The sequence below is a fragment of the Balaenoptera acutorostrata genome, chromosome 9, assembly GCF_949987535.1.
Source record: "Balaenoptera acutorostrata chromosome 9, mBalAcu1.1, whole genome shotgun sequence".
In the NCBI taxonomy this organism is placed as follows: domain Eukaryota; kingdom Metazoa; phylum Chordata; class Mammalia; order Artiodactyla; family Balaenopteridae; genus Balaenoptera; species Balaenoptera acutorostrata.
This window is the reverse complement of record NC_080072.1, coordinates 24,360,060-24,384,670: the sequence shown is the minus strand read 5'-3', so window position 1 is coordinate 24,384,670 and position 24,611 is coordinate 24,360,060. Positions and strand designations below refer to the sequence as shown.

Here is a 24,611-nt window from a genome sequence, read left to right as displayed (position 1 = left end):
TACATGTAAAGAGCTTAGTACAGTGCCTAGAATATAATAATCCCTCAACAATTAGTGACTCTTACTCTTATTATCCTTACAGAGCCAACTAAGGTTCTATTCTGCGTTCAATTCCAGACCAGGTAGTCTGGCAGAAGTAGAAGTTCAGACACCAAGTTTCTTTCGGTGAACACTGTTCAGCCCCCTCTCCTTCTGTTCCTTCTGCCTGCTCTGTGCTGGTGGGTAGATAGGCTGGTGAAAAACTTGTCTTCAGAGAAGAGGCTCCTGTATATTTCAGTGTCCTGCTGGTACCACGTGCACTAGCTAACCAAAACACAGCTGGTGTGTCTAATTTTAGGTTCACAAGTCTTGCTGGTTGTCCTCTTTAAATTCTGTTTTACATTCTGAACTGTAGGAAATTTTTATAGAAGTGGAGAGGAGGCAGGGGCAGTACACCCTTTACTTTCTAGTTAGAAAATAGCCTCCATTTCCTTTCCAGTAGGCAGTCGCGGGGGAAAGAGGTTAGAGGCACCCCTACTGTTCTCCACTCTGTTCTTTGGGTCTCTGAACCCTGGCAGGGTATAACCTGTGTTGAGTGAAAGACTCTGACTTCATGTGTGTGAAGAATGGAAATGCTAGCCTTTACCTGAGGTTATAAAACTAAGAGAGTCTAGAAACACTTATCTGCTGTTGAATTTTTTTTAAAATTTATTTTATTTGTTTATTTTTAGCTGCATTGGGTCTTTGTTGCTGTGCGTGGGCTTTATTTGTGGTGAGCAGGGGCTAGTCTTTGTTGCAGTGCTCTGGCTTCTCATTGCGGTGGCTTCTCTTGTTGCAGAGCACGGGCTCTAGGTGTGCGGGCTTCAGTAGTTGTGGCTCGTGGGCTCTAGATCGCAGGCTCAGTAGTTGTGGTGCACGGGCTTAGTTGCTCCGTGGCATGTGGGATCTTCCCGGACCAGGGCTCGAGCCCATGTCCCCTGCATTGGCAGGCGGATTCTTAACCACTGCGCCACCAGGGAAGTCCCTGCTGTTGAATTTTGAGGCTCTTTCCCGAGATTAGAAGAATAATAATTATTAATTAAGTGGCTTTAGGTCAGGTGCTTTTCACCTCATTATTTCAGTTGATCTCAATATAACTCCCACAATAACCTGTGTATTCTGATTCTCATTTTACAGATGTGATAACTGATACTCAAAGAGGTTGAGCTTTGTGGAAGTTCACCTAGTTTGTAAGTGAAAGGATAAGGATTTGAATCCAGGTCTAACCCCAAAGTACATTTTCATTCCACCATCCCATTTAGCCTCTACTCTTAATTATTCCCACTTACATTTAACCTTTCTAAGTTATACTGACACAATCTCCTGATGTTTATTATCTCTATGAAGGTATTTAGTAGATAAATACTTTCTGAATAGTCAGACTATTAAAACTGTTCTTTCCCTTCCATCTGGATTTTTCTTCCTAGATATTTTACAGAGTATTTTGATTAGTATCAGATTGTTTTGTTCATTTTTTTCCATTCAGCACTTCTCTAGCTCAGTACTTGATACTTAGTAGTCAGTCACTCAATAGACTGTTAATCACTTAATAATAACAATAACAACAATGATAACTAAAATTTATTGAGAACTTAGTATGTACCAGGTTCTGTGCTATAAACTTCCTACATATTATGTCATTTAATTTTTACCGCAATTCTTTGAGGTACAGTTTCGTTAAGATATTTTTCTATATTGTTTGAAATTAGTGTCATGGTGTTTTTTTCCTTTGATCTATTCATTCAGTCAGGTGGAGTATTTGGGGCTGTAGGGAATTTAACAGTGAACAATTCTAAGTACCTGATCTCATGGAGCTTTTGTTTTAAGAGCAAAACAGACACAAGCAAGTTAAACAGTAAATAACATTCTAAATAATGATAAATGCCATGAATAACAAACTAGGGGAAGGAGAAAGAGAGTGACTGGAATGGGCAATGAGAGAGAGGCTGTTTAAGGATCTGACAAGGACTGGGTATAGTTAGAGCCAGTGGTGGGAAGATCTGGCGGCATAGTGATCTGAATGGAGGAAATAAGCCAGTGTAGAAGTTCTGAGATGGAACAAGCTCACTGAGGATAACAAAGATGGCTGCAGGATAATGAGTCAGGGTTCCAGGTAGAGGGTAGTAGACGAGGTCAGACTGCCAAGTAGACCATGGTAAAGATTTTGGATTTCCTTCTGCGTAGCCATAGACTGTTTAAGCAGGAGAATGAGTGATCTGATTCACGTTCTTAAAATTTCCCTCTGGTGCCTGTGTGGAGAATGGAGTGTAGGGTAGGCGAGTGGGAGTGGTGTCGCTCCTTGGATTAGGACCAAACAGGGAGTAGTGGAGATGGTGAAGAGTAGCTGGACTTGGCCTGTGTTTTAGAGTTAGGTCTGAAAAGACTTGGTGATAGGTTTGCTCAGACCCAAAAATTATTTTGGATCTGAGCAGCTATATAAAGGTGGTTGCCTAACATAGGAGTGGATTTGGAGTTGGAAAATCAAGTCATGTGAAGAAGATGGTAAAGAATTTTTGGACATGGCGTGGTGAAACTAAAATTTCATGGCGTACTAAAATTCAGTTTCATTTCCTTTTGTCAGGGGTTTGCTTTCTGATTGGATTCCTTAGGAGGACTTCTTATATATTCTATCTCCCAATCCTTTTCCACTGTTTCTCCCAAACAAAACCTTTTTGTGAAAATGATAGAAAGTTGGATTGATTTTTTTTTTTTTTAAGCATGGTACCAACACAAGGCTAGTGGGATAGGAAAAAACCAAAATAGGCAGCCAGTATTCTTTCTGAACTCAGCATCTTCTGATTCTTTGTAATATGGAATTCAATATTTAGGAACCAGTTTAGGATATTAAGTGATTTACACTTACATTTCTACTGACACATGACTTTTTCTTTTCTTTTCTGGCATCTTTTCTAATGCCAGCTGGTTATTGGCATTAGACTAGGCTGACTCCCATGAAAGTACAGAGACTGGTTGTCAAGAAATACTTCTTATTCTGATGTCCCTTTTACCTACCATATTCTACCTTTGTTTCTGCCTCTTGCCCATTTTCAAAGAATGTTTGCATTAGAATGAGCTGTATTATTTCTGTGTTTTGGAGTGAATGGATGGACGTGTGTTTATGAGGTATTCTGAACCCCTTTGAAGAAAGACATGCCAACTTTCTTGGTGTTCAAATACAAGGACCCTTAGAGACAGAAAACTTTCAGAGGGAGTTCTTTCAGGGGTAGCAACTTCAAGTGTCTACAGGGACCAGAAGGGTAATGTAAATGAGAGAAGCCAGCCAGGGTAACTATGGCAAACTGGAGGGAGCTTGCCTTGCCTAAAGTGGGTAGTTGCTCCTCAGCTTCAGCCAGTTGCTGCTATGTGGGAGAGAGTGCCCAGTACAGTCATACCTTTCAGATTTTTAGAAGAAGCTGGGAATCTTTGTTATGTCGTATCTCCTGGTTTTTAAATGTTGACAATGAATTTAAAATTCCTAGTATGCTGTGTGGGACAACACTCTAAAAACAAAACAAAAGTTGTGTAGGCTGCAGCCTGCAAATCTGTAGGTTCTGATTTGGCCCATTTTCCTCATTTACAGATTGAGAAACAAACTCAGAGATGTGAAATGACTTTTCCAAGCTCATATAGCAGTTAGTAGGAATGGAGCCTGAGTCTCCTTTCTCTTTATGCAGTGCCCTTTACACTAGGAAAGTTAAACTTTTGGGGGGCTTTGAGAAATGCTCAAGTCCCTTTTCATAGAAAAGGGCGTGTACATTCCAAATTTTGTGTACAGTTTTGGGGATTTCAAACTCCCAGAAATTGATGCATGAATACTAGGTAGAGAACCCTTTCTTATACCTTTGGTTCATGTTTGCATGCAAAGGGAACAGTGCCCCAGTATTTATACTTAGGCAAACTCATGGAGAGAGACACTCGAAGCAGGAGCCCTAGATCTGTCCTCTCTTCCTCCCTCCCTTTTTGTATATTAAATCTTAATTAGATAATAGGAATAAATTTAAGTAAGTCTAAGACTCTTCCTACTACTATTCCCACTACTAGTCCCTCAGTCATTGCTTTCTAGTCTTTTACATACATACGTATCACCCATAAAAATGAATAGTTTTATGTTTTTTTAATAAATGATATAGTATGCATTGTTTTGCAACTTTTAAAAAATTCAACATTGTGTCTCATTCTTTTTATTTGCTATATCAGATCCCATTTGTTAATTCCATAGTTTATTTGGCCACCCACTATTGATGGATGTTTAGGATGTTTCCAGTTTTTTAGTATTACAAGCAGTGCTGCAATAAATGTTTTTCTTCATACCTCCCTGACCCATGTTAGTGCTTCTCAAGGGGAGAAAGTGAAAAATGGACTTGCTAGGCATGTGATTTCAAAGTAGCTTTATTATATTATATCAGCAACATATGAAAATCCCCGACCTGCCCAAAGTCTCTTGTCACTCGGTATTATCAAATCAAAACTTTTTTTTCAATGTGATGGATAAGAAATGATATGATAATTACAAGTAAGTTAGAGCATCTTTTACATCTTTTCATATGTGTATTAGCCATTTCACATTTCTGTTATGTTCATATCCTTTGTTGGGATTTCTTTTGTGCTTATTTGGCTTTTTCTTATTTATAGGAATCCCTTATGTATTTTTGCATTATTCTTGATACCAATCTCTTCTCTTGTATATGTTATAAATCTTTTTCATTTAGATCTTTTTGATCTGGTTTTGCTACTGACTAGCTCTGTGATTTGGGGGACATCATTTGACTTCCACAGAACCATTTTTCTCTATTGTACAGTGTGAATACCCTACCTTTTAGTTATTGTGTTACTGTGTAATGCTAGTTAAACAGTGTATGGGCTCTGTGATTTGGGGGTTTCTCATTTGATTTTCACCAGCCATTTTTCTCAGCTGTAAAGTGAGAATGCACTACTTTTTAGGTTTATTGTAAAATAACAGTGAAAGAGCATATGAAAGTGCTTTGGAGAATAAAGAATACCTTCAAATGTAGGCATTTTGTCCTTTCTTTGGCTTTATTATGATTCATCCCTAGGAGTTGGCTTTTATGAAGCATCCGCCATCTCCATAGATGGATCAGATTTTGAGGGGTGTTACACAACATAGCACTTGTCTTGTTTTAATCTACACTCTTCTTGGGGGAGGAGAGAGGTACATAAACAAGATATGCTCACATTGAACTCCTGTGTTCTTGGAATGCATTGTGTGGAGTGGAGGGGAGGAAGAGCAGTATCAGGCGAATCTCACGTCTTCACCACTCACAGTGCTTGCCCCAAGGACTGACATAGTATAATCTGGCCATTTATGGAACCAGATGTCTACAAGGTTAGAATTCTTCTAACTTCTCAGTTAGAACACAGGTTTCAGAGGCAACTCTTCCATTCTACCACAGTAGGGAAGTCTGAAAGTATGATCTATTCCAGTTACCTTTTGACTGATGACTGCCCTCTGCAAACAAATAATTAACTAAAACATGATACTACCCGATGGTTTGGGGACACTCATACTCAAATACCACCTTAGACCTAGACAACCCTGTGCCCCTGCCCTATGCTTTTGAGGGTCTTTCCTCTGGCCATGCCTGCCCCCTTCTAGACCACTCTTCAAGTATCCAGGACCCAAGAATTTCCTGATGAAATGTCCTGACCCTGCATCCAGGGCCTGCAGAGGCTCTTTCTGAGCCCATCCTCCCAAAGATGGACCAAACCATTAGACCCCGCCCCTGATATGCTCATTTGGAGGTCCCAGGTGTGGCCAAGGCGACTGTTTGAGAGAGATGTGCCCAGAGCTTGGGTGTATTAGCTTGAACATCTGTGTACAGGCTCCTTGAGGTGCAGGAAGGGACTGGGGTGTGAGAAAAGAAAGGAAGTGGCTTTGGGGCCAGGGTTGTCCATTTGTACTCTTACCCAGCCCTGCCGCTGTCAGAGGAGGGTCTGCCCAGAGGACCCTCTCCCTTCTGACCAACTGCTTATTTGGGGGGGAGGGGTTAAAAAAGCCATTGGGGAAGGTTTTTTCACCACCCGTTTAGAGGCTGGCTCAATACAGACCCCAATTATCTCTGAGAATATTCTCAGAGAGGGGTGGGGAGGTAGTATGGGTGAGTTTCCTGAAGGAAGAGTCTCTGTGCCTCTCCTCTGTCACTCCCCTGGGTAGGCAGAGCTGCAGATGCTTTGTAAAAAGGAGGAAGGATGCTGCTGACACACTGTTTTTATGAAAGAAGGCTAAGGGTTCCCTTATCTCTCCACACAAGGCACATCTGCCTGCAAACAGGCTGTCTGCTTCTTAGGGATTCCTTCGTCGTCCTGTTTCTCTTCTGAATGTTTTAAGACACAGTTTGGTGCATTCCTTTCTGTTCTCTAGAGCCAGGGGGAAAGTCATAATATATCAAAGGCTCTTGCTGAAGAGCTTAAAATGGGTGCTGGCAGCTGGGATGTGGGGGAAGAGAGTTTTCCAGGGACAAGTGACCTGCTTGTTGCAGCCAATGAGAAGCAGGTTAGAGGAATGATATCACCAGACAGTCTTTATTGTCTGATCATCTCATAAAAGCAGGATTGTGTCTGGCAATTTAACCCTTTTTTAGGTACTTTGGGTCTCGTGCACTCCCCTGGTGTGTGACCTCCAGATTCCTTTTCCCACCTGTCTGAGATGAAAGATTTAGATTGGTGAAGAGATTTGGAAAGTCGTCATCATTTTAAAAGTACAACTAAAAATACAAATTATTAAAATTTAGAACCACAGTTAGGATGGGAATGTCAGCTAAGCTGTGTTTGGAGAGCACATCTAAAGCAGATATCGGTCTTAGGTTACATCAGACTTTTACTGTGTAGACTTGGGAGAGAAAGGAGGTTAGAGGGGAAAAAAGAATTTAGGCTTTAGTCTATTTTTATCTATATGATGGAGTCTTACTAAGTAGGTCCTGTTTTGGAGGAATTGGAATTCTCCCCCCAAATTTGGAAAGTATCACTGATTCTGAGGCCAATTTTGAAGAACAGATATTTGTAGTACTTGTTTATATTGTACTTATTTATTGTCCCATACCCATAAAAATGACAAGTCATTTTACTTACTCATACCTCCTTTCCAACACTGATAAAATGAGGGTGATGATCCTCTCCTATCCCCCAAGGAGTTGAGATAAGAAAATAAACTAATTCATGTGACTTTACATTGTGCTACACACATGTATTATTGTAAGGGCATTCATATCTTAAGATTGCATATTCATTCATGCGTTTGTTCAGCAGACTTTTTTGAACACCTTCTTGATGCTGAACACGGATAGAGATAAAAAATGTAGTTCTTACCTTAAAGGGATTTAAAATATTGTGAGGGAGACAGTAATAATAAATATGTCTCATACATCTGTTGTCTTTAGCATGTGCCAGGCCCTGTTCCAAGCACCTTGATGTATATGAGCTCATTTTGTCTTTCTACAACCCTGTGAAATGGGTACTATTATTAGCTTCATATTATAAAGAAATTGAGGCACTGAGAGGCTAAGTGACTTGCCTAAGGTCACACAAATCTAGTGGTAGATTTGGGACTTGAATCCAGGCAGTGTGGCTTTAGTCTGTGCTTTAAATCTGTGCTGACCAGTACAGTAGTCACTAGCCATAGATGGCTTTGGTGCACTTGAAATGTGGTAAGTCCAGATTGAATTGGGCTGTAAGTGTGAAATACACACTAGATTTCAAAGACCTGGTATGAAAAAAATGTATAAAATACCTCATGTTGAAATTACATGTTGCAGTGATAATATTTTGGATATACTGAGTTAAGTAAAATGTATTCAAATTAATTTCCTTTTGTTTTTGTGACTACTCAAAAACTTAAAATTATATATGTGGCTTGCATTTGTGGCTTACATTACATTTCTGTTGGATTTTGCTAGTCTAAATCATTATAATGCAGTAATAACAACAACAATACAATAGGTGACATTTATTGAGCACTTACTATGTGCCACATACTGTGCTAACGCCTTTACAAACAGCATTTCAGTTAAGCTTCAAAATAACCCTTTTTATAATCCCCATTTTATCGAAGAGGGAGAAGTTTTCAAGAAAGTCAATAATTTGCCTGAGGTTAGTCAACTAGTTAATGCCGACCCCAAATTTGAAACCTTATATTTCTGACTCAAAAACCTGTATTCAACTGAATACACTGAAATACCATTTCCAATTAGGGTTAAATCTTGGGGAATTTTCTTTGTTTTTATTTTTGTGAGAATATTTAATATTGCATACTTCTGTATTTGTGATGTAGAAGTTTAAAATAAAAATCACTCAGTCATAAAATAGACATCCCAGATAGAAATCTCTTTTGCAAAGCCTCAGCCCTCTGTGAATACTGGTGCAGTTGAGCCCTGAGCTGAAGCAGTGAGTCAGCCTATACAAATTGCATTTAATTTTCATTCCAGTTGTTCTCTCAGGTCACTGGGCAATTTATGTCCTGACCCTCTTTGTCCATAGAGAAGAGGAAGAGGGGCAAAACATCTTTCCTTAGTCGTTTAGTCCTCTTGGCTGGTAAGAAGAAGAAATTGCCTTCCGTTTCATTGTCCCATGAAATGCTGTTTGTGTTCGAGAGAGCAACAAAATGCTTTCTAATGACCCCTGACTTTCCTTTCTTCTAGAGCAAAGATTCAGGTGGACTGAAGGCGGCTATGATAGAGTTGGTGGAAAGGTTAAAGTTCAAGAGCTCAGACCCTAAAGTAAGTATTGTTTTCGAATTAATTGGATATTGGTACCCCAAGTATTTCATTCTCCTTGAGCTAAATTTGAGGGATGTTAATGACGATCTATCTGAACGTTGCATCAAGATCTAATTAAGCCTACCCATCAAAAGCAGTGTTCTAACATGCCTAAAGATAAGTCATCTATTTTTCCCCTTCTCTATTTTATGACTTACAACACATAATCGTTCATTGTTTTCTCTGAACTGCAGACAAGTGCATTTTTAATCTTCCTTTACCGGGCCTTCGAGACTGCTGGCCTCTGTGTCCATTAAATCCAACCAAAGGCATCAGAGATACCATCAGCTGAATGCTGGGGACTGGAACAAGGTCAGGCCTATCCAGTTGGTGTTCAGTACTAGCGTCTTGTCACTCCCCCACTTAACGGGAGCCAGCTGCCACTGTGAATACTTTTGTCCTCATGACCTGGAGTCTGGTCTGGGAAATGGTTTAAACTTCCCAGCTTTCTTTGCAAGATGTTGGGGGCTGTAGGATTGATATTCTGGGAGACGCCATGCCAGGGTTGTGGGTGGACTGGGAACTGAACATGCCGGAGGGATTATGACTAATGTCCCTTCTCCCTTCTCCTACCCAGACGTTTGCTGTGGCACTACCCAGTACGGGTGCCAGCTGGCTTCGCCTGAGAGTCAAAGCCTTGCACAATTAAATAGGGAAAGGAGCGTGATTTTATTTGGCTTTTTATACTGTCTTTTTTTTAATTAAAAAAATTTATAAGGGGAATAAGACTAACATTTCTTGAGCACCTAATAAGAGCCAGGCACTGTGCTAGGAGCCTTACGTACCTTTTTAAAAAATCGTGTTAAAATATACATAATGAAATGTCCCATTTGAACCACTTCTAATTGTACAGCTCAGTGGCCTTAAGCACATTCACATTGTTGTGCAGCGTCACCACCATCCATCTCCAGAACTCTTTCCATCATCCCAAACTGAAACTGCACCCATTAAGCACTAACTTGTTATTCTCCCTCTCCTCTTCCACACTTGTGATCACTGCAATAACCTTGTAAATTAGCTTTTATTTCCCATTTTATTGATAAGAACACATTGGGGTAACTTTTGTCGATTTTCTTAGCTCAAAGTAGAAAGACCCGCCCTCCCCCAAAACTACTTATATGAAAGTAGTTTTCCTTTAGTGAAGATGAACCAATTAATTATTAAAGATAACAGAAGGCTTTTTTTACCGAATTTCTCTGGTTTGTGGGACAACAGCTATCCTGAAGGAGACAACTGTATTTCCTCTTTCTGCCACACCCACATGCTTATAGACAGTGAAGAGCAAGAGAATGTGTACAGATTACACTGAGTGGCTTCTGTGCATGATGATAATACAGGTAAAGTGCTTTGGGAACCTTTATGAATGCATATAGTGCTTCTGATGGGAAACTTGCCAGAGCTGGAAGAATTCAGTAATCCCCACGAGAGCAACCTGTGGAAGCCTCAGGATTTTCCTATGATGCATCATAAGCTAAAGGATATTTGTTAGGACCTCACTTGATCTTGGATATGTTTATACACACTCACCTTTCTTTCATCTTCTCTTTGTCTCGCCCTGGATAATTTCCCACCAATCTATTTTATTTTCAAGCCCCTTTCTAGCCTAACATATGTGTACGCCATTTTTACCTGGAGCCAGCTTGAAGAAGGACCATCATAATTGCAGGATGACTGTTAGATCACAAATAGGAGATGAAAAATGGGACACTTAAATACATAATTTCTGCAACAAAGAAAATTTTCCCAGAAACAAATGGGTGTCTTCCAGAAGAACTCATTAAGTTTTTAGTCTGTTCTGTTTTCCCTCCGAACCCCACCACCCCTTTTTTAAGTTGGCTTATTTAAGAAGAGCAGACTCTCCTAGGCGCTACGACCTGTCATTTTCTGGCACAGCAGCTTTACACAGAAGCACTGACTGAGTCATGGAGCACTGAACACTCTATCTGCCTCACTTCCTCTAGAATTCCCCACAGCCTCACAAAGCTTGATTAGTCCAGACACTGAGGTCTACTGGGGACTGAGTTAATTTTTACCTCTCAGTTTTTGCCAGAGAGGAGTGGAAGATGCCTAGATTAACCTTTTTTTAAATTATAAAATAATATATGCTTATAGATTAAAAATACAGCTATCCATAAAGGAAAAGTAAAATGGATTTCCCTTAAATTAACCACTATTAACAGCTTGGTGTGTAACCTTCTAGACATTTTTTCATGTGGAAATACACTTCTAAGATATTTTACAAAAATTATACCATAGCTATGGTTTTATTACACAGAATATCTTAAACATTCTTCTATGTCAGTAATATAGACTTCTTAATGAGGTGCCTCATTTTGTCCAAAATATTTGTCAGACATCTTTTCTTCAGAGCAGTGGTTCTTAAACTTTAGTGTTCATGAAAATTGCCTGGAGGACTTATTAAAATACAGACTGCTGGACCCACCCCCAGAGTTTCTGATTCAGTGTGTCTGGGGGGACTAGAAACTGCTGGACCTTGGTTATTTTCCTGCCATCTTGTGTTTTGGTTTTCTTCGTTCTTTCAGCAAATAGCCAGAAGAGCCCTTGTAAATGTAAGTCCAAATGATTTCAACCTTGAAAAAAATGAAATACATAAAATTCCAGGCTTAGAAAACAAATAAATTGAGCTGAGGGAGCAAAGGAGTAAGAGAGGAAAGGGAGGTAAACTGAGTCATCAGCTCAGGCTCCCTGAGAGGACAGGGTTCCTTTAAACAGTTATGTCCAACAGAGAAGTAACAAAGCCAAAAAAAGGGAAAGGAGTCCTGGTCAGGGATTAGGAGGATGATCAAGGCCGTCGCCATGGTCCAGGAGTGGGCTGAGTTCTAAAACCAGAGGAACAGCAGGAGACATCAAATCCCAGCTACTAGGGGTGAGCCCGAGGACGGGTATGAGAGCCAGAGATGGTTGGTAAATAAGGCACAGGTCCAGATGAAGTGGTGTGCATGCATATTGCTGTGGTGAGCCCTGTTTTAAAGGGGGCAGACCTCCAGGGATCCAGAACTTGTATACAGTGGAGAGAAGTTATTTTTAATAACAATCTTTATTTTGTTTAATTGGAAGTGGTCTATTAAATAATCCTAATGCGTTTGACTTGACCCAGTTTGCAAACATTTTTTTGCAGCCAAACTTTTCAGAAACATCTGTTGCACAAAGCAGCATTTTAGTCTCTAGATTTCTTATATTTATGCTAGACTTTGGGGAAATTAAAAGATGTAGTCAGTCAGGGGTATGTATGTGTGTATATGTCCGGACTAGATTTTTAGGAAATTTAAAGCATCTGAGTTCTTTACAGCTTTCCTTTGTAGTGACTATGCAATTATCTTTCATAGTTTACCCAGAGGAAACTGAAACTTAGAAAACACATTGATTTCCTTCCTTTCCTTCCCCCGGCTCAGTCTCCCAGAAAGTATTGAACTAAAGGATAACATGCTAAGCTCAATCTAACTAACCTCTCATTATGCAGTTAATAATAGCCATTTTCTCTATGATATATTGATTGCTTTTCTTTCCATATAAGGTGCACCGTTCACTGTTTCCTATAGCTGGTGTGTACTTGAAACAAACAGTTAAAACAATGTTTGTGTATCTCAAATTCATACTAATTTATTAAGAAGTTATTCTCAAAAAATCATCTTAAACTCGAGCCAAGTGGTTCACATTATTCTCTGTGACTGGAGTGGGATTAAACATAGGATCTAATCATACTAAGACTGTCTAAAATATAATCAGGTTCTTTTCCTTATTTTCTCCGATCTCTAAAGGTATTCTTACTCAAGTATGAAACCAAAGAATTGTCTAGCAACATGAAATTAGTTAAATAGAACTGAGGATTGTTTTCTTATTTTATTTTTATTTAACATTTACAGAGCATTTTATAATTGCAGGAGGACCGTACAGACCTTTTTAATAGCTGATATCATTGACATGGAACATAGCCCAGTCCTTCACTCCAGTGCTAATCAGACTATTGTTAAAATGATAGGTTTTGCATGTACAAATAGTAATGGATATAAGCAAAACCTAACTTGAATTCTTGGTGTTAGTGTCCTGTTATTCACCTGGGTCAAGTCAGGCCTTGGGCTGGTCCTTGTCCTGCCTCAAGATGCAAGTATTCACTGGGGCAGTATTTATTCATCCATCTAAAGCAGAGAATTGAGATGCCTCAGTTATGAAGTTGGTTCATTCAAAAGTGTTTCTTTGGTTGGAAAGTTATTAGAATTACTGACCTATTTCTTTTCATTTATTTATTTATTTATTTATTTATTTGGCTGCATTGGGTCTTCGTTGCAGCATGTGGGATCTTTCGTTGCGGCGCTTGTTGCGGCGCTCGTTGTAGTGTGCGGGCTTCTCTCTAATTGTGGCGTGCAGCTTTTCTCTTCTCTAGTTGTGGCGCGGGCTCCAGAGTGCGTGGGCTCTGTAGTTTGTGGCAGGTGGGTTCTCTCGTTGAGGCGCGTGAGCTCAGTAGTTGTGGCGCGTGGGCTTAGTTGCCCCGTGGCATGTGGGATCTTAGTTCCCCAACCAGGGATCAAACCCACGTCCCCTGCATTGGAAGGAGGATTCTTTACCACTGGATCACCAGGGAAGTCCCTATTGACCTATTTCTTCACTTCACATAAAAAAGAAGTAATCTTGGAAGACATGAATTGTGTTCATTTTATCTCTGTATCCTCAAGCCCTACTAGCGTGGTACCTAGTAATAGATATGCATTATCTATTACAGCAACCATATGAAAAGAAATATTATTTGCCCTGTTTTATGGGTAAACAATCCAAGACTTAACAGGGATTAAATAGCTTGCTAGTAAGTGGTGGGAACAGGACTGGACTTCAGATTCATCTTCCTTCATGTTATTCACCCCCACACTGTTGTTGAACCCATGGGTAAGTTGATATTTATACATGTAGCCTGTCATCCCTAGCAGTATGACTCTTCACTAACTATTTTTCCCTCGCACCCTTCTTTTACCTCCCTTACTGGATCCTGCAGCCACAGCTTCCCACAATCCTAGAGTCCCAGGACTGGAGAAAATATGGGGAGATGACAAAGGATCCATGACAGCCCCAGAGCATTTAGCCCTGGCCAAATGGAGAACTAAGGCAAGTGCTTCAGTAGTTTCCCCTTATGTATGAAGGACACCAAATGGAAAAAATACCAGTGCTTTGTCAGGTCCAATCTAGGCTCTGAGGCATGGAAATCACCCAGAAGCAAATGTGACCCCTTTTCATCCTCTGTAGACACCTGGGCAGCAGAAAGAGGAGAAACAAGCTCTTTGCCCTCCTCCACCATCTCCCTGCCTTTATCAAAACAAAACAATTTCCCCTTTTCCCATCCCCCACTTACAAAAGTAATACATGTTCTTCGTAGAAAAATGTAGAAAATACAGACAGCTATAATCTAGAAAGAAGAAATCAGCCAATCTTCTCCTACCTGCAGTAGTTTGTAAACTTTCAGTACTTTTTTCTAAAATTGAGGATTCTTGAGCCTCACTCAGAACATCTAATTTGGTAGTTCTGAGTTCTGCTTTTTTAGTGTGCAGCCTGGTGCACATGGTCAGTACTCCATACTTTGAAACACACCAGTAAAAAAGCTGATTAATATTATGGTGCTTTGCCTTTCAGGTAGAAGAGTCCTATTATTCTATATGTAATTGACCTTTGAACAACATGGTTTGAACTGCATGGGTCCACTTACGTGAGGATTTTTTTTCAATAGTAAATACTATAGTATCAAAACTACATGATCTGCAGTTGGTTGAATCTGTGGATGCAGAACCCAGAACTGCGGGTATGGAGGAATCCCATAACGGAGGGCTGACTCTTAATCATACAAGGACTTTCAACTGCATAGAGGGGTCAGAGGGCTGGCTCCCCAACCCCAGTGTTGTTCAAGAGTTATATAACTATTACTCTATGTGTGTGTATATATATATACTATATATATAAAACTATATATAACTGTATATACACACACACACATAGTTTATGTCCTGCTTTTTTCACCTAATATTATTTCTTATAAATACATACATTTTATCATTTGAACCCACTTCTATCTTTGAACCCCAATTTAGGAAACTAAAATCCTGAATGCCAGTCTGCCGTTATTGCCAAATGGAACCTTTACATAATAAGGCATTTCTCTTTTCTTCCTAATAGCATAAGCAGATTCTGTGAGTTTGTTTATTTGTTTTTTGAGGCAGGCATGATAGTCACAGTCTAAGGTTATTCAGGCACAATGGAAACTGAGTTAATGCAAAGTCAGATACACAATCGTGTAGTCAGCTTCAAGCTGTCTGTTTCACAGCATCTACCTCCCCACTGGTCAGGGTATCTCCCATCATGTGACAGAATGAATAAATGTAGGGCACAGTGGGAAGTCTGAAGCCATTTGCTCCAGGCCCTCCACTTTATAGATGAGGACACTGAGGTGCCAGGGTAGTAAAGGTTCTTGCCCAGGGTCACCCAGGCAGTTACAGCAGAGCTCAAGAAGGTCGACAGCTTTTAGGACTATAGCTCTGTAGTTTTCCCATTAAAGAGAAGTTTTGTCCATTTGACAAGGATGTGGAAAAATTGGAACCCTCATAAATTTCTGGGGGGGGTTGTAAAAAGGTATAGTGACTTTGGAAAATGACCTGCCAGTTACTCAGAAGGTTAAACATAAGGGTTGCCGTGTGATCCAGCAATTCCATTCTGGAGTATATACCCAAGAGAAATGAAAACATACATCCACACAAAAACTGCACACCAGTGTTCATAGCAGCATTATTCATACTATCCAGAATGTGGAAACAACACAACCAATGCATGGGTAAATAAAATGTGGTATATCCACACGGTGGAATACTATTTGGCAATGAAAAGAAGTCAAGTCCTGACACATGCCGCAACAAGGATAATCCTCAGAAACATTAAGCTGAGTGAAAGAAGTCATTCACAAAAGACCTGATATTGCATGATTCCTTTTATATGAAATGTCTAGAATAGGCAGATTTTTAGAGAAAGAAAGTAGACTTTTTGCTTGGGGCTGAGGGAGATGGAGGAGTGGGGGCGGCAGGGACTGCTGATGGGCATGGAATTTCTGTCTGTGGTGATAAAAATGTTCTGAAATTGACTGTGATGATCGCACAACTCTCTGAATGTTCTAAAAACCACCGAATTGTATGGTAATGTGAATTATATCTCAGTAAAGCTGTTGAGAGAGAGATTACTGTCTGAATCACTCTTTTCAGGCCTTCACTTGAATTGTCAGCAGTGAATAGTCTTTTTTTCTTTCTCCTCTCCTCTTCTAGACAGGAATGAGGTTCAGAAATCTAATGTTAGCCACTGTCAGGGGGAGGCAGTATTTTACAGATATTAAAAGCTCACTGGGACAGATACCCTCCAGAGTTGATAACTATGCAGTCTTGAGCAGATCCTGTGCTTAACCTCTCCATTTCCCAGTGTATTTGTTTTTTCAGCTGCAAAATAGAGGATAATAGTACATCCTTCATAGGGTTGTTAGGAAGATGAAATGAGATAATCCATTTAAAATGCTTAGGACAACATCCTGTAAATGATGACTGCTGCTAGCTTTCTCCTAGTCCTGAGACCCACCCCACTGTTTCCAGTAGAAGGGCAAGGGTACGTGGGGGTAGTTTCCCCCCTTCATCCCCTCCAGGAGTTTAGGAGACCTTCTGATACTGGTGGAGAAAAATAAGCCACCTGTTCATAACTAACAGGATTCTGCACTTTGATCAATTAACGCTTCCCGGGATTAGTGACACTTACAGATTTCAGGTTTTAAAGGGCCATTGCTGCCTCTTCGAGTGATAATGACATGCAAATAAATTGAGTTAAATCTCCATAGTTGAGACCCCTGGGTGTTGCTGCGTGGCTGGCTGACTCTGGGGGCCTTGCATGGCCGCCTTGCCTCTTGTTGGTTCTGTGTCTATTGCCCATTCAAGTCAAGGCAAATATATCTGCCTTGGGGAGTGTGCAGCTGTGTGTCCGTATATTCCCAATGGAAACAAGAAATCAATGGCTAGAAGCAATTATGTTTATTGTTATGGAGCAAACTCTCTAGTTAGCAAAACTGCCTGGTGGCAAATTAAAAGAAAAATAAAGAAATTAAGAGCCACAAAAGAAATCGTGTGTGGCATTTAAGAGACACATTAGGAGATACAGCCCCACTTTAAAGCAAACACCACTGAGATTCTGGTTCCCTCCCTACTTTCCGTTTCCCTTCAGCTTTACCCTTTGGCCGTTCTCTTTCTATTGGAGCCCGAGAGCTCCTAATTGAATCACCGTACAAATCAACTCTAGGCATTTTAAAACTAGGTGGACATGGTCTCTGAGCTGCCTAGTGGGCTGGAGCATTTTTGGAAATCAATGGGATTGAGCTTTAAATGGCTTAATAAAATTAACACATTGTGATGTCCTTCTCCCCCGCTCCAGCTCCTCTCTGCACTGACAGGAGCCTTGATAATTTACTCTTTGCCAGAGCTTAAAGGGCTTATTGCATGGCCAGCGTGAAGAAGGGAGTGGAGCTGTCAGGGCTCCCCCGTAGCAGCCACACATCACGTTTCCAGTGTAGGATTGTATTTGACATTTAATTCAGGAGCCTGGGTAGCTAGATATAGAACTTTTTGTGATAATCATGATAAAAACCACCCAGAGTTTTATTTAGGGGTCTCCTTCTTTCCTGTCCCCCTCCCTCCCCTTTTCCTTTTAGTTCAACCTCTCATTCAGCTAGGAAATAAAACTCAGGTTTACTCAAGGAAAAATGTGGGGTTTCCCTTTTTTGATATCTTAAGGCTAAAGCTACAGAATGCAACCTCAGTCAACCAGGTCTGTGTGTAGATGCTTGTATGTACGTATGAATGTAAAATTTGAAAACTGGCCTCTCCCCTGATTGACTCTGCATTTAGCCAAAGGGCAAAATCCACCAGGGCTCTGTGGTTGTGTAGAACACTTCCATTCAACCCATGACCCAGTTGATCGCCATCCCATTGTTGAATGGCTTTTGTTTACTTCTTTAGCAGGTGAAACAGATTCTATGATATCACCTTAATTCCTAATACAACCTGATTAATTAGACATTTATAATCCCCATTTTACAGATGAAGAAACATTTAAGAAGTATATTGACTTGTCCAAGGCCACAGGGCTAATGATGGCAATAAATTGCCTTTCTATGATTGCTATATGGAATTAGTATAAGTTGTAGGAATTTATTAACTTTTTAATTATAGAAGATGGGTTGGCAATAGTATACAAATGTAGAGTTTGTTCAGACTTTTAGGGAAAAAATGTTAGATTGAGTATGCCATGCTTTCCTTTACTTTTATGTTGAAAGAGCACAGACATTGGAGCCAGATGACCTGAGTCCAAATACTGGCACTTATTACCTCCATCATTTGATTTGTCTGAGCCTTCAGTTTCATCTATAAAATGAGACTAATATTATGTTTTTATTAATGAGTATCCTGAAAATGGAAACTTTTGAAGAGGAGATAAGAAATGATGGAAGATGATTGGTATCACAGCTTTTGGTGGTCCAGAAAGTATTTTAGAAACTGTAGTTGTTTAACAAGCCCTATGGTTCTTAGGTTAGCAGATTGTTAGCTGCTCCAGGGAGTGTAGTAGGGTTTCAGTCGGCTAAAGAGAGCAAATATGATAGAGGCAAGTTTTGAGGTTGAGGAGCTGACGGTACCTCCAGACTCTGTGTAGGTGCTGAGGAGCAGGGTGTGACCTGTCCTTCCGGTGCTTTGCTTCTGTGTTGCGGGAGTGGACTGTATCTGATCTTATCGAACTAGAAAAGGCTCCCTGACAAGCTGTGGCTGTCTACTGAAACAGGGGCACGGAGCCTCTCATTGGCATCCGTGCTCTTCAGTGCCTAGGACGTGTGAGGAAGTCCTTCCTGTGTTCCTTTGGGAAATTTGAATCTGTACTCCCAAGGGGGTAGGTTCTCTTTCTCTAAGAGAACTGGCTGGGGCTCTGTATCTGTGAGAGCTCGGTGGGTACCATAGGAAAAACCCACAATAAATGCTCACAGTTACTGTTATCTGGACCAGCAGAGCAGTTCTGCTGATGTGTCTATGTTCCCAGAGAGTACTAATAAGTTCTTTCCATGTATTATTTTGTGTAAACGTCACAAAAATATCTATGAAAAAACTTTCACCTTTCTGAGCTTCAGAAGCATAGGGTTAGCAGAGCCAGTACTGCAGTCTTTCTCTGTCACCAGACTCCACCAGCTTTACTATTCTGACCCTCTGTAGCAAAGAAGACTCAGAAAACATGAGACCTACATCTCAGTGCCCTTTCCTGACTATTCTTGGTGGCAGGCAGCTGTTTTGGTTTTGTGGTTTCTATAGTATACAGATAGCTGTGGCTTTGCAGGAAAGGTGTGTGGCTGGAGAACTGGAATGGAGGTGAGGGGTGAGTCTTGTTTTAATATAATTGCTTTAATCTTCAGTGGATAAAATAGGCTTTCTTTGTATATTCAAGTCTGAGAGGTTTAAAAATAGTATAATTTCTGTTTAGTTGCCCCTGAAGCTTTCAGTGTCACCTTCTACTTCCCACTTCCTACACAATAACTTCTGAAGCAGAAGCTGTCTTTCTAGTTTATACACAGGTTAAGGTGGAAAGAAAGCTAGAAAAGAAGGTGGAATAGAAGCTCTCACTCATATTCTTCTTTGTTATAGGCCCTGGGTGTCTCTGGGGACCCGTTCTTCTACTTTCACATTTCTACAGGGGGCACCCAGAATTTTTTTTCTTTTCACTCAGGAAAAGTGTTGCTCAGAAGTTTATAATTGCTTTCTTTATTGCCACCCTGGGGTCAGGCAGAGAGAAGCGTCTTAAGAGCAAGCAATAGTATCCATTCAAAGCGAGCCCAGCATCCCTCTTGAACTGTTCTCTGGTGCATCCAGATCAGTGCCATGACGCTGGGTTGCACATCAAGTTGTCATGGCAATAAGTTCATAGCAGCTGACCGCATGAACAGGCAGTCCTGGGAGGAGACAATGCTTGGCAATGATGACACAGCCATAGTGGTTAGATCTCCGTCTCTCATGCTAGGGCTACTTGTCAGTCTGCTGTGACTGTGTCTCTGTCAGATGACTGGGGCACACAGTTGCTATCCCCTTCACAGCTGATTAGTAGATTCAAGTGTTTATTAGGATCTTTCAAGTACACAGCCTCTAGGAAACATAGTCCTGAGCGCCTCTAATGCTCTGTGTATGTGTGTGTGTGCGTGTACATGTGTATTTATGTTTGTATGTTGAGGAGGGAAAACCATGAAAGGGAGGAAGTTCAGAAGAAGCATATTACAGGGTCATACGCATGAAGCTGGTAAAGAACAATAGAGTACTTAGGCTCAAGTACCAAAATTTATAGTCTCAGGGAGAAGCATGCTGGCAGAAATAAGAGGAAGGCTGGAGTATTCTGACTGAAATATGGGGTTCCTATCCAAGGGAATGTGATTCTGAAAGTCAAAGGTACAAGCCAAGCCAAAGACTATATAAGGCAAATCTAAGGTCTAAACACGAAGAAGGAGAGCTTGAAGAGCACATATAGTTACTAAGTCTGAAGGGCGAAAGGTGGGATTTGAGGTCAAGATTAGGAAGCCAAGGATTCAGGGCCAAGTGGAGATGAGAAAGGAGAGAAAGCTGGCCTGGAACAAGTTGGACGTAGGATCAGAATCCTACATAGTTTCTTCCAATCACTCAGAAGCTCTTTGTGTCTTAGAATTGTGTTTCGGCAAATTAGTGGTTCAAGTGAGAGTGGGGCTGGGTTAAAGGCTCTAGGTTGCGGGGGGCAGGTGGAACTTAAATGGAGCATTTGAGTCTAGAGAATGGGTATAGTTATTTAGTGGGGAGTGGTGGGAAAGGGGTGCAAGCAGGGATGTTCACAGGTAAAGGGGGAGGCTTCTTCAGCCAGACTGTGGTGGAGAGGCAGGTGCGGGATGGCTTCTGACACTCAGTCAGAAGGTAGTGACCGCCATCATGTGCCAGACCCTAAGCAGAGATGTTTTAATTTCTCCTCCAGGTATTAAGCCAGGGCACCTGTTATCTAGTGGAGACAATAAAACTTGATTCCAGAGTTCAGAGCCTGGGTGATTGCCTAAACTTTGGTATCGTTAAGGGAGAGAGGGGAACAGGACAAGGTTTGAAGGGAAGATGTGAAAGAATAATGTTGTGGTTAGAAGGCAGATTATGTAGTCAGACTGTGTGGGTTCAGACTCCCAACTTTGCCACCTACTATGTGTGTGAATTTGGGCAGGTTTCTTATCCCCACTGTACCTCAGTTTCTTCATCTATAAAATTGATATAATAATAATTGCTACCTCATGGTATCATTGTGATGATTAATTGAAGTAACACAAGTAAAGTGCTTAGAATAGTGCCTAATATGTGAGTGCCCAAAATGGTAGCAGTGACAATCATGAGGAGGAGGGAGAGGATTCAGTTTGGTGCTTGATGGTTTAAGTAATAGGAAAGTATCCACGTGGAGATACACATCAAAAGGGATTGTGAGATTAGATACCTCAAGAGAAAACCCAGGCTTAGGAGCCATCTCCATGGAGCTGGTAGTTGAATTGCAAAGATGGGATGAAACTGCTAAGGAGGAGGTTATAGAGAGAAAGCAGTTTTGTCCCCAGAGGCCATTTAACAATGTCTGGAGACTCTTTTGGTTGTCGTAATTGGGGGTGGGGAGCAGTGCTACGGTCTCTACTACATAGAGGCCAGGGATGCTGCTACGTATTTTACAGTGCACAGGACATCTCCCCACAACAGAGAAACACTGACCCCAAACGTCAGTAGTACCAGGGTTGAAAAACCCTCAGAGTGTCTCAATCGCAGCTGTCTGGAGAGTGTGTGTAAAATTGCAGGGATGAAGCTGATAAACAGAAAGCCGGGGAAGTCCAAGGTCCTAGAAACCGTGGGAGGAGAGAAATTAAAGACTGAGGGGTATCAGCAGTGCTAAATGATACAGACAGGTCAGTAGTGAGAGCAAATGGAGTTGGTGACTTGTAGACTCTTTAGTGCTGGAGGAGACCGGGCAGCAGGCTTTATGTGACTTTCTAAATAAGCTTGGTGGTTAAAAGTAGGAGAGGAGGCAGCATTGCCATAGGAAAAGGGTTATTCTGCATTCTTCTTTACTTCTTATTTTGACTGTGTTACCCTAACAACTTCCAGGTCAGATTCCTAGTCCCCTGATGCCCCCTCTTGTTTTAGCAACAAGTGTGATTAGAGGCACATCTGGATTAGTGAATTAGTTCCAAGAGTATAAAATTTGTGCAGCTGTATCATTTTAGAGATAAAAGGAAGATTGAGTTTAGCTTTTCATTTTTAATAGCTCAAGAACCTGAGGCCCTGAGAGATTCAGTGACTTGTCCAAAGTCACGCAGCTGGTTGGTTCTGAAAACATCCACGGCCTCTGACTCCCCATTCCGAGTGCTCTCTTCTGTGCCAAGTTGCTTTCTGGAGGTCTCATAGTGGTTCTCAGAGGCTCAGTTTCCTTTTCAGGAGGAGGTTACTAGATAGAGTGGTTGTCAGAGCCCTGACCTGGAGCAGGCTGACCTGAGGTGAATCTTTGCTGCATAGCTTGCCTGCTGCGTAGCACCGGGCCAGTGACTTTACCACTGTGGGCTTCAGTTCCCCTACCATAAAATGAAAGTAGTATTGCCTGCCTGAGGATTGAATCAGAAACACGTCTGTGATGGCACCTGGAATGCTGCCTGCACGTGGTCGCTCTTAATATTTTCATCATTATTATTCGTAAGACCCTATCTTTGTCGCAGATTAAAAGGCAAGAGAATGTCCAGTGACAGGAACCAGGCGAGAGTTAGGCATGCCTTCTGTCTCTCCCCGCCTTGCTCCTAACTCCATCTCCTACTTTGCGATAAGAGCAGTATCATGAGGGTCGGTGCTGCTGTGGTTATACAAGGTCTTGAAGCACATGTCTCTCCAGTATATTGTGATGATGTCTGTTTGTCATTGATGAGCCTGGTATTTCTCAAAAGTAAATGACTTCACACTTCAGGTCACTCATTGGATCAGTTAGACCTTTTTCAGAGTTTTTCCAGACACTAAACCTGGCTCTTCTGAGGAGCCCCAGGATGACTGAAGGTCCCATAGAGGAATCTTCAAATGGCAGGAGCAGCACATGCTAAAAGTGCTTAGTTGTTGTGGAAGCCATTATTTTAACTTAAGTTGAAAAGGACTTTTAAAAAGCTTTGATTTATGGTAGAAAAGGGGAATCAGATTAGGAAGGAAGGGTCTAGTATTTACTGGGAAGGCAAAGAATAAAATGTTGACATGTTTGAGACTAAGGTTCAAGCAGAAGAATTGTCCTGCCTGGCCCTTTGGATGCTCAGCCCACCCCCAGACCTTCTCTAGGCTCCACTTCAGTGGCTATTTAGTTTTCTGTTTTAATTGTATTAACTTTTAAAAGTAGACTTTATTTCTTAGAATAGTTTTAGATTCTCAGCAAAACTGAGCAAAAAATAGCATTCCCATATGCCCCCTGCCTCCACAGGTACAGCCTCCAACATCAGTGTCCCACACCAGAGTGGTGCATTTGTTACAGTCAGTGAACCTGCATCATTATTACCCAAAGTCCATAGTTTACATTAGGATTCACTCTTGGTGTTGTACATTCTATGGGTTTGGAAAAATGCACAATGACATATTATCTACCACTACAGTATCATACAGAGTATTTTCACTGCCCTAAGAATCCTCTGTGTTCTGCCTGTTCATCCTTCTCTCTCCCCAAACCTCTGACATCCACTGATCTTATTACTGTCTCCATAGCCTTTTCTAGAATTTCATACAGTTGGAATCATACAGTGTGTAGCCTTTTCAGGTTGAATTCTTTAATTGAGTCATATGCATTTAATCTTCTTCCATGTCTTTTCATGGCTTGATAGCTCTTTTTTTACACTGAATAATATTCCATTGTCTGAATGTATCACAGTTTATTCATCCATTTACCTACTTAAAGACATGTTGGTTGCTTCCAAGTTTTGGCAATTGTGAATAAAGCTGTAAACATCCATGTGCAGGTTTTTGTGTGGACCTAAGTGTTCAACTCCTTTGGGTAAATAGCAAGGAGCGTAATTGCTGGATCCCATGGTAAGCGTATGTAGTTTTCTAAGAAATTGCCAAACTGTCTTCCAAAGTGGCTGTACCATTTTGCATTCTCATCAGCAGTGAATGGGAGTTCTTGCTCTACATCCTCATCAGCATTTGGTGTTGTGATTGTTCAGATTTTGGCCATTCTAATAGGTGTGTAGTGGTATCTCAGTGTTGTTTTAATTTGCATTTCCCTAATGACATATCATGTTGAGAATCTTTCCAATGCTTATTTGTCACCTGTATATCTTCTTTGATGAGATGTCTGTTCAGGTCATTGGCTCATTTCTTAATTGGGTTGTTTCTTATCGTTGAGCTTTAAGAGTTCTTTGTATATGTTGATAACAGTCCTTTATCAGGTGTGTTTTCTTCCAATCTGTGTCTTGCCTTCTCATTCTCTTAAGTGTCTTTCTCAGAGAACAAGTTTTTTAATTTTAATGAAGTCCAGCTTATCAGTTATTTCTTTCATGGATAGTGCCTTTGGAATTGTATCTAAAAAGTCATCACCATACCCAAGGTCATCTATGTTATCTTCTAGGAGTTTTATAGTTTTGCATTTTACATTTAGGTCCATGATTATTTTGAATTAATTTTTGTGAAAGATATAAGATCCCTGGCTAGATTCTTTTTTTTTTTTTTTTTTGCATGTGGACGTCCAGTTGTTTCAGCATCATTTGTTAAAAAGACTGTG

General features: G+C 40.8%; 1 protein-coding gene across 3 annotated transcripts in view; it reads left to right on the top strand.

The window, feature by feature from the left end:
- Positions 1 to 24,611, top strand: part of TRIM44 (tripartite motif containing 44) — a 109,729-nt gene that overhangs the window by 11,640 nt on the left and 73,478 nt on the right. For all 3 annotated transcript variants that reach the window (XM_057552502.1, XM_057552501.1, XM_057552500.1), the window contains exon 2: positions 8,670 to 8,747. In XM_057552502.1, coding sequence (XP_057408485.1) covers positions 8,670 to 8,747 — 78 coding nt within the window. The remainder of the gene's footprint in view (positions 1 to 8,669; positions 8,748 to 24,611) is intronic.